Raw genomic sequence first — 17,566 nt, 5'->3', positions numbered from 1 at the left:
TGGCTTATTTCCATTTAGTAGTGGAGAATACTTAGGAAATCACTTGGCCAAGCTCTTTCATCCTACAATCTGAATTTTGGTCAAGGAGAATTCTTACTTCTGTGCTTATGATCTTGCTGGAGAAGGTGGGGGTTGGGGAGCAGCGCAGAACTATCCTGCGGGAAGATGCGCAAGCCTTTTGAGGCCTCCAGGAAGGGCAGCCAAGAACTCAGCTGCCCCGTTCTCACTTCTGAGTTGGAAATCCCCGAGCACAAGACTCGGTTGCCGCCCCGTCCCATCAACATCTGGCTCCGGGATGAGCGGCCCGGGAGCGGGAATCAGCACTACGACCTTGGGGTCACCCGGCAGTCCTGGGTCCTTGACCCAGCCCAGGTGCGGATGGGCGGGCCGCAGCCTGGGCTGGCGGACTCTCTGGGTCACGCTTGCCCCCCCTCCCCGGTCACATGGACGCGCCTTCCGTCGCCAGGAGTGCGGAGCGGAACGAACCACGAGGAGGAGGAGCGGGGGAGGCGCTCAGGGCAGTGGGTCAGCGCCCCGTGGGGCAGGTGGGCGGGCCCAACTGCCTGCGAGCCAGCCGCCAGCCAGTCAGTGGCTCGGAGGGCGGGCCGGCGGCCGCGCGCGCCGCGCCCCGCAGCGCCCCCTGAGGGGCGGCGGCGGGAGCTGGTTCCGGCTGCGCGCGCAGCGGTGGTGGCGGCGGCGCGATCGGCTGGGCTGTAACCGTCGTCCGTCCGGGAGCGGCTAGAGCGGCAGCGGCGGTCGGGCACGGCTCGAGGCAACACCACAGGGCAGCGGCGGCAGCGGCGGCAGCAGGAGACGCAGCGGCGGCCGCAGCAGCAGCAGCAAGACGGACTCGTGGACACGCGCCGCCGCCGCCGCCGGGCCGGGCCGGGTGTCGCGCGCCGAGGCTGGGGGGGAGTCGTCGCCGCCGCCGCCACCGCTACCGCCGCCGCCGCCGCCGCCGAGGTGACTGAGGAGAGAGGCGCCTCCTCGCTCCCGCCGCCGCCGGACTTCAATGCCCAGTCCCCAGCTCGCCAGCGTGAGTGCGCCCCTCCCGGGCGGCCCCGCGTCGGGGCCTCGGGGAAGGGGAGGGCGGGAGGCGCCGCTGCCATTAGTGCAGGCCCGAGACACGTCCCCGGAAGGAGGGCCGGCCCGGGGGCGGGGAGCGCGGCCGGCAGCGTGGAGCGCGAGGGTGGGTGAGCGAGCGGGATCGTGTGTGTGGAAGAATGTGGGGCGTGTGTGCGCCCGGGGGGGAGCGCGTGTGTAGGGCGAGAGTGTGAGTGTCCTTGTGGGAGCGCCGGGAGGGGAGAGTGGGTGGGGGGAGAAAGTACTGGGTGAGTGAGCGTGGGGGAGAGCGTAGGGAGGCAGTGACGGAGCGAGGGGAGCGTGTGGGCACACGGGGGAGACTGGGGGCAGAGGCGGTGTAGGGGAGAAGGTGAGTAGCAGATGGGGGAGTGTGTAAGGGTGTGCCTGCATTTGTCCACCGTGTGAGCAGGCATCCCGGACGCCCTTCCCCTTGGTCTTTGTGTGAGGTGGTGGTGAACCCTGGTGTCTTGGGTAAGCGAGTTCCCTCCAGTAGCTTCTTGTCCCTGGGTCTTTTGCGTTCAAGTAAAGAGGACAAGGTTGGAGGCTTCTCCCAGTGACAGTTTTTTTTCTTCTTCTTAGAATGTGGCCTTTTATTTCTATAATTTTTTTTGTCCATGTTTAGTGATATTGACACACATTTCTGGATTTGCAAGGATGTGGTTGCCATCCGGTCTTAGTCTGGGGGCTCAGACGTAACCAACATACTTGACTCTTGCCCTAAAGCCTGCACTCTTGCCTGTATTCAGAAGCATGAACTTTTTTTTTTGTAAAGTTTGCTAATTTTTTCAGGTGAAAGGAATTTTATTGGTAGGTAAATTGAAACAGTATCTTTCGTGTTGTAACTCCTGTTCTTCTGGAGAAAAGTTCCTAAGAAATGACAATAGTATAACATTGATGAAGAGGAAACATAGGTTAATTTATTGTTTCCTGGAAGTTGTCAAGATACTTAAAGTGACTAGTTCTAGAATCCCTGTAAACATTCAGCAAAATGCTTGTCAATTTGGAGTCACCAGCCCTCAACCGCTACTGGATTAGTACTTGGCACTTGTTGCCATGTTATATGTATTACAGAGTAATTTCCGGCAGGAAGTGAATGAAGTTATGCCTTGTAAAGTGTGCACAAGGAAAGGAAGGACACAGAAGGACATATTATCAGGTTTCAGAATCACTTGCTGACATACCACTGGATTGGTGAAGATGCTAAGTTGTTTGCCAAGATTCTGATCTTGACTTTATTTATTTTTTGGGGTTGGGGGTACCTGGCATTGAACTCAGGGGCACTCAACCACTGAGCCACATCCCCAGTCCTATTTTGTATTTTTTTTTTTTTTTTTAGAGATAGGGCCTTACTGAGTTGCTTAGGGCCTCACTTTTGCCCGTGCTGTCTTTGAGCTTCTGTCTTAGCATCCTGAGCTGCTAGGATTACAGGTGGCGAGTGTGCCTGTCTTGATTTTTGAAGTTGCATACTGAATAAACTAATGATTGTGGTGGATTTCCTCCCAATCTGGTGTTGTAGAAATAGGGACCCCCCCCCCTTTGCTGGGGATTGAATCCATGGGTGCTTTACCCTGTCCTTTTAAATTTTTTTTTTTTAATTTTGATTTATGGTCTTGCTAAGTTGCTGAGGTTGACTTTGAACCTGAGATCTTCCTGCCTCAGTGAGGACTGGGTTTTCAGGATGTACTACTACCACAACAGGCAAATTTAGAGATTCTTTTTAAAAATATATATTTATTTTTTAGTTGTAGTTAGACACAGTACCCCCATTTCATTTATTTATATGTGGTGCTGAGGATTGAACCTAGGCCTCTGCACGTGCCAGGCAAGTACTCCACTGCTGAGCCACAATGCCAGCCCCAAATATAAGGATTCCTAATGAAGAGTGCCTTGATAGGGATTTCATATCTTAATACAATCTTAGAAGATTATGTTATTTTTTGAATTTGGGAGTCTTTCAGTATGACAAGCAAAGAGTAAAGTTGTTCTTTTGACAATAGACAGAATTAGAAGCAAAACCACTGGTATATAATTAGGTATAAATTTCATTATTGTGTTCTTTTTCTCAGTCACTAGTATTCTCTGCTTTCAGAAATAGTATTGTCACTGTTCAGGGATTAATTAATATTAAGTGCCTACTATGCTACAGGTGTTTTTTATGTGCTCTGATTTAATTCTCACAACCACAATAAAGGAGTTAGTTAACCTTCATTTGCATTGATTTGACATATTTTGAGTTGCTTCTGTTTGCCAAGCACTAGGAATTTGGTGATGAGGTCCCATGGATTTATAGTGATGAGATAAAGAGAAACAGAGAATCAAAAGGTTGAGTAATTTGTCCCAGGTCACACAGATAATACATATGGAAGCTGGATTAAAAATTGGGGTATTTTTGATTCAAAAGTCCTGATATTTCTCTGTACCATACTTCCCTCTCAATAGATGGTCTCACTTTGAGATTTCTTATCCACATAGTGACCTAGCAGCTTGTACAGATGAGATCTATAGAAGTTAATGGAGAAGGCTGAATAGCTGGAGGCACAGCAGTGGTTTTGGGAGATGCTGACTTCAGGCTCTTAGAGGCCTAAACTAGGCTTTTATGTGGGAGGCAGATTTGCCTTGAAACTCTTGGGGCCCCAGGGTGTGTGCTTTGAGACAGTTTTTATGAGGCACCTGGGATATGTCTGGGAGAGAGAAGTGTGATTAAAGAAATGCAGCAGCCTTTTATGTTTTTTTTTTTTTTTTGCGGGGGAGGGGTAGGGGAGGAGGGTATTGGGGCTAACAGTCAACTGGAAGTTGCCACTTTGTTTCTCTGTTGAGATGTGTGTAGTACTTAAATTAGGAGATTGTAAAGATCTTGTGAGAAAATTCATGTGAAAGCACTTTGTTAGTTATAAATTAAATTACAGATGTTAAATATTACCACTAAGACTTTATGAAGGCAAAAATTTAACTGTCACATTTAGAGCTAGAAAAAGCTGGCTTTTTAGAACACCTTTACAAATGAAAAATAGTTTAGAACTGCTGAACCTGGTATTTTCTGACTCAGAACAGGGAGTCAGACCACTCCTTCTGTGATTCAGGCAAGTAATATTTAATGTGAATGAACCAAGTTTATAGGCAGAAACGGTTTACAAAATCACTGAACTTTGATGGCAGTAGGGAAGAGTATGTTTGAATGCTTTTGCTTATAACATTTTTAGAAAGTCAGAAAGTCCTCTGTAGTGTATGTATGTACACACACACACACAAACACACACACACACATAATTTACTTGAAAAAAAGTTGTGAACAAGATAGTCATGTTCTACCACTGAACAATATCCCTGAGCTCCTTTCTTGAACTTTTTCTTCATTTTTCCTTTAAAGGTAGTATTTCCTTATGTAGTAATTATAGGCCACTTTATAATTTTGAGACAGAAAGTTGAAATTCAGTAGGGATTTAGTTTGCAGAGTTTGTACTTGTTCCTTTTTGTTGGAATGTGAGTTGGTAATCAATGAATACTCTAGAATAAGCATTCACAAATAAGATTTAGAGGAACAGTACATAAGTTTTCAGCTGTTGCTCTTGGAAGAGTGAAACTTGTTAAAGTAAAACCTAAGGGTTTTTCTTTTTGTTTATTTGTTTGTTTTCCTTTCAGGTTATAGAGCTTGTTGAATAGGATTGGGATGTTTAAAAATTTTGAATAACTGGAAATCAGAGTCCATAGTTTTAAAATGGTGTAGTTTAAGTTATGTTTAATGAACAGGGTAGTGGTGGAGATCTAGTGGCCTTGGGATACTTGTAAAGTCCAAAAGGGTATTTGTAAGTAGATGATAGTGGGTAAAAATATTTTTTTTCCTCTTGAAGCTTAAAGTATTTAAATTGCTGTAGAGAACCATGGATGCCACCTATTACAATTGTTTTGAGAAATGGTGACTTGAATATGTTAATCTGGAATACTAGAGTCTTTTCTTCATTTTCAGCCTCAGAACTATTATGTATAGAAATGTTTGGTAGCTTCCTCCAATTATTTGTTTTATCCATTGAAACACATTCTCTAGTTCATTTGACTTCCTAGTTACTCTCTTGGGACTTGATGCCTTATAGGATTGCTTGGTGTAGAGCTGAAGTGGATGTTATATGTAAATCTTTTGTTTCTTGGAGTTATAGAACTCTAGGCTGAACCAGAAAATGTCATCACCCTAACACTTTCATGAAAGAAACTGTACACAATTCTCTAGGCTGTCTACTTTCCACAGGTCCCCATGGTGAAGTTATCAGGATGCAGGTGAGAAAATAAGCCTTCTGTATGTCCTAAGTTAGTTTTCCCTGCACTGAAATTGACAGATAATACACACACACAGCACACATGCACTGTGTGTGTGCGCGCGCGTGTGCACAGGCGCGCATGCTCTCATGCATAATGAGGAGGGATAGGGATTGAACCTAGAGGCTTACCTCTGAGCTATATCCCCAGTCCTTTTTTCTTTTGGTACCAGGGATTGAACCCAGAGATGCTTAACCACTGAGAGTCCTTTTTTGTATTTTATTTAGAGACACGGGGGGGGGGGGTCTCACTGAGTTGTTTAGAGCCTTGCTAAGTTGCTGAGGCTGGCTTTGAACTTGTGATCCTCCTGCCTCAGCTTCTCGAGCCACTGGGATAACAGGTGTGTTCGGACTACCTGGGCCCAGTTCTTTTTGTAATTTTTATTTTGAGATAGAGTCTCACTAAATTGCAGAGGCTGACCTGAAACCAGGAATCCTCCTGCCTCATCCTCTTGAGTCACTGGGATTATAGATGTGCACCACTGTGTCTAGTTGCCTATATTTTTATTCAATTTGAATACATGTATTTTTTGTTTATATGTACCAGTTTTCTCATTGATAGGTTCTGTTAACAGCATCAACTCCTATTTAAGTGGCCTGAGAACTAAATTTCATTATTTGAATATAAATTTATATTGTACTGTGTTGGCTTTTTAAACTATAGAGAATTTCAAGATGAGGATTTTCTGTGATTCTTTGCTAGTTGAGCCTGGTTTGAAAAAATATTTTGAGCATTAGAACAGTCTTTACCTTTAGAGAAGTGGTGTATTTCATTCCTTTCATAGTATTTTTGGGTTGAAATTTCATTCTTCTCAGAAAATGTTAATTCTTTTGGCATAAAATGCACACATGATATATTTGTTTTACCAGATCACAAAAATTACTTTATATTTTTATTTCTGCAGTGGTCAGAAATGTTGGCTCTTAGTTAATGTATCATTTGACATGAATTCAAACTCACAATCAAGTCTGCTTTCTTCCATTGTTTTCGAAAAGTAAGATTTGAGCATCTTCTTTTCCCATGGTTTACTAGAAACATTTGCCAGGTTGAACTACCACTGTATTTGTAAATTTGGTGCGTATACATATTTGATATTTGTTGTTAGTAGCAAAGAAAATTGATAACCTTTTTTACGTTCCATTACTTGTGAAAAGCCTATGGTGAGGGAAAAGAGTGCCTGGTTTGTACAGAAGGATATGAGTCATCAGTAGGATTTGTCAGCAAATTGAGAAGGATGTGATAGAGAAACAATATAGTGACATTCTTCATTCCAGATGTGTGGTCACAAACAAGCTTCCTTTTGGTTATTAGTTGAAATTATGCATATTTGGATCTTTCTGGGTGAAAAGCATGGAAAATATAAGTTCACCTTTGTTTTTCTAATGAGAGTTCCTCAACCAGTAAGATTTAGTTAAACTTATTTATATGTTCTCTAGAAAAAATAATTCAACTATCAGGATTTATTAAGTTGAGAATGTTTTGTTATGCTTTTTGGTAATTATGGGCCTTCTCAAATCAGAAGAATCAATACCATTACAGCAATATTTCCTCTTTTTTTTCTTGACTGCTATTCTGCTTTAAAATTTTTAAGAGCTTTTAGTGCATTTGAATTGAGATGAAATTCTTTGCATGGTTAAGGACTCTCCAGAATTATCTAACCAAATGCCTTACTCCTTTCTCAAGTTATACTATATCATGGTCTTTCACTGTTCCTACCAGTTCTGTAAGAAAAGTTTTGCCTTTTTCTCAGAAGACTTAATCCTATTTCATTCTTTTTATGCTTGCTTTTTCTTTTCAAAGTATGTAGCATTAATATGAGAACTTAAATCCCATCAAATATTTTTCACCCACATTGACTCTTCTAGGAGTTTAATCCTGGGTAGTGTTTGTATGGTATGTACATAGAATTGCAAATGCCTGTTCAAAGGTTGGATCTGCTCCTGGGTTTGGTGGCACAGCCTTTAATTCCAGCTACTGTTCCCAAGGCTGAAGCAGAAGGATTCCAAGTTCAAGGCCAGCCTGGACAGCTTAGTGAGAGCCTGTCTCAAAATAAATGAAAAGGGTTGGCTCAGTAGTAGAGTGTGCCCCTGGGTTCAGTCTCTAGTACCCAAAATAAAAATTTTAAAAAGTATTTTTTTTCTGCATTTTTGTATCGTTCCAAGGTGGTGGTTAATAGTATTTGGAGAAAAGAGGACAAGACAGATTGAATTTTGCATTATTTAATTGGAAAGAAAAGCAAGTTCAGTATGAATCCATGTTGAACTAAGCTAGTGAGAGAATAATAGTAGCCTCTTGACCTGACATGATGGAAATATTTCACCATTTTTACTTTACTGAAATTTATATATAATTGCAACATTTACTTTCTTTGTGTGGTTTTTAGAGGTTGTGAATGTTAGTTAACTGTGTTATGTGAAAATTTGTGTCATTATCTACAGTCAGTGAATGGAAAGCATATTTATCTTTTTTTTTTAATTTATTATTTATTGTTGGTCGTTCAAAACATTACATAGTTCTTAATACATCATATTTCACAGTTTGATTCAGGTGGGTTATGAACTCCCAATTTTACCCCGTATACAGATTGCTGTATCACAGCAGTTACCCTTCCATTGATTGACATATTGCCTTTCTCCTGTCTGATGTATTCTGCTGTCTGTCCTATTCTCTACTATCCCCCCTCCCCTCCCCTCCCCTTTTCTCTCTCTACCCCTTCTACTGTAAATCATTTCTTCCATTTGTATAATCTTGTCTTACCCCTCCTTTCCTCTTATATGTCATTTTGTGGAAAGCATATTTAAAAGACCACCAACAGCATACCCAGAGAGATAGCTGTGAAGTATAATGTGAATCAAGCAAGCTTAGGAGAGGAAGTGAAGTGCAATTTACCCGGTTTTAGGGAAAATTTAGACCAAAATGCTCTAATAAGCAGAAAAATTGGGGCTCAAACAAAAGAATTTATGCTGACAAGATGTATGTTGGAATGTTCTATGCTATATCCTGTACATGAGAGTTTCTGTCTCCCCTGGACAAAATGTATTGTGTCAGTACATCCGACAAAATGGGAAATGAGAGTGTTAAGCTAATCCATAAACTGCTAAATTCTGGAGCATGGTATATTTAAAATAATTCTAACAATATTATGGAAGTTTTTGCTTTGCATGCTGCTTCTGTGCTCTAGGTTATTTTGAAAGGTAATTTAAATAACCTTTCCCAAGTATCTATTTTGCAATCTCAGGGAACTTGCAGCTGTTACAGTCATTCTAACTGTCCTGATATAGCCCAGAAAACATTTCACAGTGGTGTTGACAGGCTGAATCCAGGTGTCCTTTTGGATTTTTATTACTGAATTTGCTTTATTACAATTGAGGTTACGAATTTTAAATATATTTATTTAGTAATGAAATCAGTTCAGTGAGTAGTTCTTAGTTTAATGTATGTAGAGAGATGTGGAAACCATGAAAATGATTAAGACTTAAAATGTTCTCCAGGAGAATTGCTAAGCCTTTTGCGATTAAACATAGAAGGATGGAAGGAACAGGGAAAACAAATGTTGGAGTTTAGTTTTATGGAAAAGCAACTTAATTGGAGGTAGTTCTTATTGGTACAAGAAGGTTACTGCATTTGTTTAGAAAAAGAATGTCCTTATCTTTATAATAAAAAGGCTTGGGAGCCTTAAAATGCTCATTAAAGTTGTTTTAAACATAAAGCCCATAGAAAAGAGAGCCTTGATGTCTTTGCCTAGAAATGAAAGTATGGATGAATAGAATCTATTTAATGCAATATTAAGACAGTAATTGAAAAGTTAGATTAATACCCAATATTAGGATTATGAAGTTAGGGTTTTTTAAAAAATATTTTTAGTTGTAGATGGACATAATACCTTTATTTTATTTGCATCTGTGCACCCAGTGCTTCACATGTGCTAGGCAAGTGCTCTGCCACTGAGCTACAACCCCAGCCCCAGATGTTAGGGTTTTTAGTTTTTTTTTTGTTGTTGTTGTTTGTTTGTTTTTTTGGTAGTAGTACTGGGGATTGAACCCAGGGCCTTGTGCATGGGAGGCAAGCACTCTACCAACTGAGCTATATTCCCAGCCATTTTTAATATTTTTAACCAGTGTAATTTTATTTATTTTTTAAAATTTTTTTTTTAGTAGTTGATAGACCTTTATTTATATGTGGTGCTGAGAATTGAACCCAGTGCCTCACACATGCCAGGCAAGTGTGCTACTGCTGAGCCCCAGCCCCAAACAGTATAATTTTTTTTTTTTTAAAGAGAGAGTGAGAGAGGAGAGAGAGAGAGAGAATTTTTAATATTCATTTTTTAGTTCTCGGCAGACACAACATCTTTGTTGGTATGTGGTGCTGAGGATCGAACCCAGGCCACACGCATGCCAGGCGAGCGAGCTACCGCTTGAGCCACATCCCCAGCCCCCAAACAGTATAATTAAAAAAAAAAAAAGTTTTAGAAAACCTGAAAATTGACAATAGTGCCACTTAGCCATTTAAATTTTATTTATGGAAGTAAAAATGACATTTTTGGACAAGAGATTCATCTGGAGAATTGCTAATCTTAGAGGAAAAATGAGGTACAAAATTGAAAAGTAAATATTTTCAAGTCATTTAATATAATTTTTATAGTTATTTGTTGAGGTAGAAATAACTTGAAAAGGACTACTGCTAATCATCTGGGTACATACAAATTTGAAAACCACTCCCTTTTCATTTGGGTGGGAACAGGGCCTCACAGGACTTCAGTAAATAACTGTCACTGTTTTCAGAAGCAGGTGTGATTGTTGGTTAATTGCTTTTCTTTCCTTTCTGAGTGGCAGGACATGTATCTTCTGCTGATACTGAATGTTAAAAGATATTTTCCTGCCATCAAGGTCAAATTTCTTTTTATGGAACTGATTATTGATTTCTGTACTGGAACTTGATTCTCAAGTTCCCTCCATCAGTGAGGAAGTAGAAAAGTGGGAATAACCAAGGGAGTAACTATGAAACTTTTTTTTTAAGCAATAAAAAAACATCATGCTATTTTTAGCTTATTTACAGATACTTTCAATCCTAAGTTATATATATATTTTTAAATATTTAGTTTTTTAGTTTTAGGTGGATACAATATCTTTACATTTATGTGGTGCTGAGGATCAAGCCCAGTGCCTCATGCATGGTAGGGGAGCACTCTACCACTGAGCCACAATCCCAGCCCCTCAATCCTAAATTGTATAAAATTTGATGGATACCTCTTTATCAACTTCCTAGGACTGAAATTGGTGGGGATAGGGAAACAAATATTAATTTGAATGTTCTAAGTTTTCAGAAGCCAGATATGTTCATTTTCTTTTGATAAATGGAACAGTAAAGGTGATGAACAGGGTAGTTGTTTTTGTAGGGCATCCATGAGTTAGGAGTAAGTCATGAAAGATGAGAACATTTTCATGTTGAGACTAATTAATCTGAAGATAAGTGCTTAATTAGTAAATGTGAGTTCTTCTTGGTTTCCAAGTCTTAATATACTTTCTCAAATGGTCAGAATGCAGTAGAGTAGTACTTTACTAAAAAAAATTCCTTACTTTTTTTTTTTTTCTGGTACCAGGGATTGAACCCAGGGATGCTTATTCTCCCAGCTCTTTTGTTTATTTTTTAAATTTTGAGATGGGAGTCTCACTAAGTTGCTTGAGGCTAGCTTTGATCTGAAGATCCTCCTGCCTCAGCCTCCCAAATTGCTGGGATTATAGACATGAGCTTGAGTTTAGCAAGAATTTCCTTCTTTGGTTGAGATTTTATGGTCTAATGTTTGACAAGTCTCTGAGTATTAGAATAAACTTCTCTGAACTTTTTATAGTTACTGAGTTACTTGACATTTTCTCACAAATTCCATGTCTAATTTGTGGACAAATCCTTTTGGATTCTACCTCAAGAGTGTATCTTGAAATACATCCTCTTATTGCTACTACTTTAGTCCAAGCTACCTTTATCTCTCTCTCCTAGATTGTAGCAACAGGCTCCATCTCTCTGTTTCCATCCTTATAATGTGTCTTTACATAGCAGTTAGATATTTTTAAAACGTGTGTGTGTGTGTGTGTGTGTATATATATATATATTTTAATTTTCTTTCTTTCTTTTTTCTTGTACTGTGGATTGAACCCAGGGATGCTTTGCCACTGAGCTCTCTCTCTCTCTCTTTTTTTTTTTTTTTTTTGAGACAGGATCTCACTAAGTTTCTGAGACTCACCTTGAATTTTTAATCTTCCTGCTTCAGCCTACCTAGTCATTGGAATTACAGGCGTGTTCTGCCACGCCTGGCAAATTGTCATTCTTGAATGAAATCCTTTACTGAGTTCTGAATAAAAGTCATTCTTATAGTGCCTGTAAGGCTCATTTACTTCTGATTCTGTTTATTCCTTTGTCCTCTCTGTTGTTGTAGCACTGGCCCCCTTGTTTCTAGAACAAGCCAAGCATGAAGCATGTCCCTACCTCATAATCTTTGCTATAGCTAATCTCTTTGCTTGAAATGCTCTTCTAGTATCTGTTTGGCTCACACCCCCAGGTCTTTGATGATAAAATCTTACTCTTTTCAGCAAGACCTTATTTGATAGGCGTATTTATAATTGGAATCCTTCATTCCTTTTGCTCTGGCAGTTCCCCTACTTTGCATTTTTCTCCATAACAGTGATACCCACCCTCCCAATAAGAAGATCCATCCTTGTAGGACTTTTTGCTTGTTTACTGTTCTTGCTTGCTTCCCCTGTAAGAGTATGTGGTATATAGTATCTGTCCAATAAATATTTGAATTAATTTATAAATTATGAATTAACCCATTATTTTGGTACTGGGAATTGAACTCAGGGGCACTTAACAACTGAGCCACATCTCCAGCCCTTTTTTTCTTTTATTTAGAAATAGGGTCTCACTGAGTTGCTTAGGGCCTTGCTAAATTGCTGAGCTTGGCTTTGAACTCAGCAATCCTTCTGCCTCAGCCTCCTGAGCTGCTGGGATTATAGGTGTGCACCACTGTGCCAGTTAATAAATTCTTAAGTAGATATTTGTAAAGAAATACTAGTTTTTTATTTGGGGATTTTTTTTTTTGTGTGTGGGGGGGTGTTCTGGGTATCGAACCTGGGGCCTCACACCTGGTAGGCCAGCCCTCTAGCTTTTCATTGGGATAAATTCTTTACTATTGAAAGAGTAGATTATTTGTACTTACTTTAATGGGAAGTGCAGGGTTTTTTTAATTAATAATTTTAGTTGTAGATGGATACAGTACCTTTATTTTGTTTATATAGTTTTATGTGGTGCTGGGGATCAAACCCAGGGCCTCATACATACTAGGCAAGTGCTCTACCACTGAGCTACAACCCCAATCTCGGGTTTATTATTATTATTATTATTACTATTATTATTGACATAAAATGAATTTGTTTTAGAAAAACATTATTGCAGCTATTTAAGTCTTTTTTTTTTTTTTTTTTTTTGGTACAAGGAATTGAACTCAGGTGCACTTTACCACTGAACTGTATATCCCTAGTCCTTTTTTGGGACAGGGTCTCTCTCCCTAAGTTTCTGAGGGACCTTTTAAGTTGCTAAAACTGGCCTTGAACTTGTAGTCCTCCTGTCTGAGCCTCCCTGGTTGCTGGGATTACAGGTGTTGGCCACGGTGCCCAGGTTGAATTATGCTTTTACATTGCTTGATTATAGAAACTAAGCCAACTCAAATTTGCATGACTTCCTGTAGAATTTCTGGTAAGAAAAGTAACATAGTAAACATGCTTACTTGCTCTTTGCTTTTAGATTTTATTTCCTCTTATCTAGAACTTTTTTTTTTGCACATTATGTTATAATGTGCTGTTTTAATTTAATGAATACTGGCATAGACCATCAAATTAGAGGTTTTATTGTATCATTTAATTTGGAGCTAAAAGTTTTTGTGTGTGTGTGTTTGTGTGTGGAAAGCCTGGGTGGGAGAGGCTTGATAGAATTTTTAAAAGAATGTACAGTGAAATTTGGTTAAATCAAATGGGGCTGCTTTTATAAAATCCCTTTCTTGAATTTGTTGTATTTGTATTTGAACTTAGAATTGTAGTTGGTAGGCAGGACATGAACTTTGCTTATTTATTGTTTTTAACAGAAGAAAATACTTGCCCGGAGTTGTGTAGTTACAGACCTGCCTGGGCCAGAGGGATTAGCCCTTTAGAGGCTTTCTAATCCTATGATCATAGCACTGTTAAAAACATAGTTAAATTGTAAATTGTTATAGGATTCTTTATCCTAGAACTCTAAGAAAATATATATACACACATGGAAAAAATGAAAACAGTTCAAATAGTATATGCTAAAATAAATTATGCTCCTGACCTCCAACCTCTAGTCCTGCCCTCCCCATCCTTTCTCCACCCCCAGGAAACCACTGTTACCCTCTTATCTTTGTAACCTTCCAAATAGTCCTTGGGTATGAAAGCATATACAGTACTCAAAAGAAAATTACTAAACATACTATTCATTCTGTCATGTACCTTGGTCTTTTTACTTTGTCTTTTAACACTTTCCTTAACAGTTCATTATAGACCTGTTTTATTTTTAACTTCTGTGTAGTTTTCTATTTTACTAATGTGCTATTAAATGGTGGATATTGTATTGTTTCCTGCAATTTGGTTTTAGATTTTCATCTAGGTAAATATTAACAGTATACTATTGACCCTAGGTAATTAAGCTCTAACATACTCTTCAAAGTTGTAAGTTATCTCAGCTTGTTGTGACTCTGCTTGTTCTTATACCAGCTCCCTTTCCTCATTCTTTTCTTTATCCTTTCCTTCACTCCTTCTTCCTAATTTGAAAGGATTTCTGCCAGACCAACCTTTTGTTGAAGTTATGCTCATTTGTTGAAGATTGAAATATTGCCTATGAAATGGAAATGTCTCATGCATATTTTGAAAGTTAGGCTCTAGGGCTGGGGTTGTAGCTCAGTGGTAGAGTGAGGTACATGTGAGGCACTGGGTTCCATCCTCATAAAAATCAATAAAGTTGAATGTATTATGTCCATCTACAACTAAAAAAAATTAAAAAGGCTCTATAAAAGATAAAAGGTGGAGACAATATTTGGGCACATATTTGAATTTGACTGCTTTATATGTCAAGCATAACATGTAACATCATCTGGCAAATTAAAAGTTTTTTTTAGGGGGATGGGGAGGGTGATGCTGGGGATCTAACCCATTGCCTTGGGTGTGCTAAGCACATACTATACCACTGAGCTACATTCCCAGTCCAGTAATCAATTTTTATTTAGGTAGAGCAGAATTAATGCCAGAGACAGAACTTTATAAGAAAGTTTCCCGGCATTGTGTGCAGGTGCAGAATTGATGGTAAAATTCAGGGCTCTGCAACTTCTGAGTACTTTACAGCTGTGACAGGTTGTTTATTTTTAAAGGCTGCTTGCTTTGCATTGTTATGTGTGTCACTAGAGTTAACATTAGTTTAGCTGAATTAACAGGTGCAAAATTTTTTACTGTTGATGTATAGTTAGTTGAACTCTTGGATTTAGAGGGAACAGAAACTTGCTTTTATTTTGTATTTCTTTCTTGCTCACTTTTTATTTCTATTTTATTTTTGTACTGGAAATTGAACCCAGAGGTGCTTAACCATGAGCCACATCCCAACCCTTTTTTTTTTTTTTTCAGGAACTCGCTATGTTGTTGAAGCTGATCTCAAACTTTAATTCTCCTGCTTTAGCCTCTTAAGTTACTGGAATTATAGGCATGAGCCACCACTCCCAGCTTTATCGTGTATTAACATTGATAGGGGCTGGGGATGAGGCTCAAGCAGTATTGCGCTTGCCTGGCATTCGTTCGGCCTGGGTTCGATCCTCAGCACCACATACAAACAAAGATGTTGTGTCTGCCGGAAACTAAAAAATAAATATTAAAAAATTCTCTCTCTCTCTAAAAAAAAAAATAGTTAAAAAATATTTTAACATTAATAGAACGCACTGTTACTTTTGGCAGAAATTCTTGTCTTGGGACTTTCTATGTATTTTATTTTATTATTTTTACAGTGTCTGAGATTGAACCCAGAGCCTGGTGTGTGGTAGGCAGGCTCTACCACTGAACTGTGTCCTCATAGGAGCTCTTAGTATTAAGAATTGAAAATCTAGGGTTGGGGTTGTGGCTCAGTGGTAGAGTGCTTGCCTAGCAAGTGTGAGGCACTGTGTTCGATCCTCAGCACCACATAAAAATAAATAAAGGTATTGTGTCCATCTATGACTAAAAAAAATTTTTTTTAAAAATTGAAAATCTAGGGCCGGGTTGTGGCTCAGTGGCAGAGCGCTTGTCTCGCATATGTGAGGCACTGAATTTAATCCTCAGCACCATATAAAAAATAAATATACAAAATAAAGATATTGTGTCCATGTATAACTAAAAATTTTTTTTTAATTGAAAATCTAATGATGAATTATCATTATCCTTGGAAGTAGTCTTCCAAACTGAGTTTGGAGGAATAAAATGGGATAAAGCTTGTTCTGTTTGCTAAACAAATTCTGGAGTCTAGGTAGAAAACTTAATGCTAGAGCTGTAACCTTTTAAGCCTAGCTGCCACTACAATGCTGGTCTTTCAGTGCCTTTGCTCAGCTGACACACATTAGCTGTGATAACATCGTTGAATCAAAGGGATTTAAACAGGTTAGAATTTCATGTGTTTTGCTCTGTACTGCATGCAAACCATTGTTCTTTGAGTAGTTGCTTTAATAATCTTCCCTTTTTATAAGGTCACAATTGCAGATGATCATGCAGAGAGATATTTGAAGAAAAGTTACACTTGCTTGAAAAAGATTGTGACTTGAAAAATATGTGGGCAACTCCAAAATTGAAGGAAAAAATAATTAGGGAGTTAGGAGATCTGGGTTCTTGTCATTGATTTGGTACTAATTATCATTGTGGTTTTAGTTGTCATTTTAATCTCTTTGAACTTTAAACATCTTTAATTTTCAGAATGGGGCTTCACAATCTTGCTAGACAATTTTCTGTCACTGAGCTTCACCCCCAGTACAAATAATATTATTTTAAAAATTTCAGTTTTTGTGGTGCTAGGGATTGAACACTATCATCGAGCTATATCCTGGATTGGAGACTTTTTAAATAAGCGTTTATTGGTGGTTTGGGGAAGAGGCAAGTGAAAGAAGTTAGACCTTGTCTCTGTTTCCATAGGAGTTTGATTATGCCACATTCTTTGACTCAGCTATAAAGACTACTGTGTCTTAAAGCAGTAGGCCTAAACTAATATTAAAAATCTGCCACTTCTCTTTCTTGCCTTTTATTTTGGTAGGAAATAATATTTAGGGTGGACAATGCTGTGTGAAGCATTGACCTTTAGATGACTTTGAGGCAGTGATGTGAAAAATCGAAAAAAGGTACACTGGACTAGAAATGAGAAGATGGGATTTATACATTATTTGAGTCATTAGGCATGGGTGATAAATTGGAAAAAATACATGGCCAATAGAAGACTTTGGTCTGAATTTGGACTCAATTCATTGTGTGATCTTAAGACAAGTCATTTTATTTCTCTGATCCTCTTTCCTCATTCCTCAAATGGAGTACAGCTACTCAGTTGTGAGGAAAAGGAAGTAATTTTTGAAAGTGCTTTATGAGCTTGTATTATAATTAGGGATCAGGGCATACATTTTTGATAGAATTAAGTTTATGAAGTGAAAATTTTGGTAAATATCCTCCACTTATTTGTAGATGTACTTTACACTAACCAATGAATACATACTAAAGATCTAACCATCAAAGCAGAAAAATAAGGGTGTCTTTGTGAGGTTTTATAAAAAGAGTCCATGGAGAAAAGTTGTAAGTACCTCTAATCATTTAAAAATGATTTTAATGAATTAAAAAAATATAGTTATTTTAAAATGAGTTGAAGCCTGGTGTGGTGGTATACTTCTGTTATCTCAGTGTCTTGGGAGGCTTAGACAAGGAGGATGGAAAACTGGAGTCCAGCAGCAAGAATTTAGTGAGGCTCTAAATTGTCTTGAGGCAACTTAGATCCTATGTCAAAATAAATAAAAAAATTAAGGGATGGGGATGTAAATCAGGGTATAGCACCCCTGGGTTAAAATCCTAGTACATGCCCCCCCCAAAAAAAAAAAACTAAAAATAATTTATTGGCATAGAAG

General features: G+C 39.0%; 1 protein-coding gene and 1 non-coding gene across 6 annotated transcripts in view; one reads left to right on the top strand and one right to left on the bottom strand.

The window, feature by feature from the left end:
• The first annotated feature begins 354 nt into the window (after positions 1–354).
• The window catches only part of Ptp4a2 (protein tyrosine phosphatase 4A2), a 41,443-nt gene continuing 24,231 nt past the window's right edge, over positions 355–17,566 (top strand). Inside the window, exon 1 of one of the 5 annotated variants that reach the window (XM_077791063.1) lies at positions 355–372. Coding sequence is in view for 1 of the 5 variants with exons in the window: in XM_026391715.2 (XP_026247500.1) it covers positions 1,013–1,036 (24 nt within the window). In the remaining 4 variants the exon portion in view is untranslated. Of the gene's footprint in view, positions 373–637; positions 1,037–1,100; positions 1,190–17,566 lie in introns of those variants that run through there. The other 4 variants (XM_026391715.2, XM_077791061.1, XM_077791064.1 and 1 more) reach the window with 4 other exon arrangements.
• Positions 9,412–9,484, bottom strand: Trnag-ccc (transfer RNA glycine (anticodon CCC)). Its single transcript has one exon. It is a non-coding gene; the product is annotated as a tRNA-Gly (tRNA).

This window comes from Urocitellus parryii, chromosome 11 (genome assembly GCF_045843805.1).
Source record: "Urocitellus parryii isolate mUroPar1 chromosome 11, mUroPar1.hap1, whole genome shotgun sequence".
NCBI classification, from domain to species: Eukaryota; Metazoa; Chordata; class Mammalia; order Rodentia; family Sciuridae; genus Urocitellus; species Urocitellus parryii.
The sequence above is the reverse complement of the archived record's forward strand: the minus strand, read 5'-3'. Positions and strand labels throughout refer to the sequence as shown.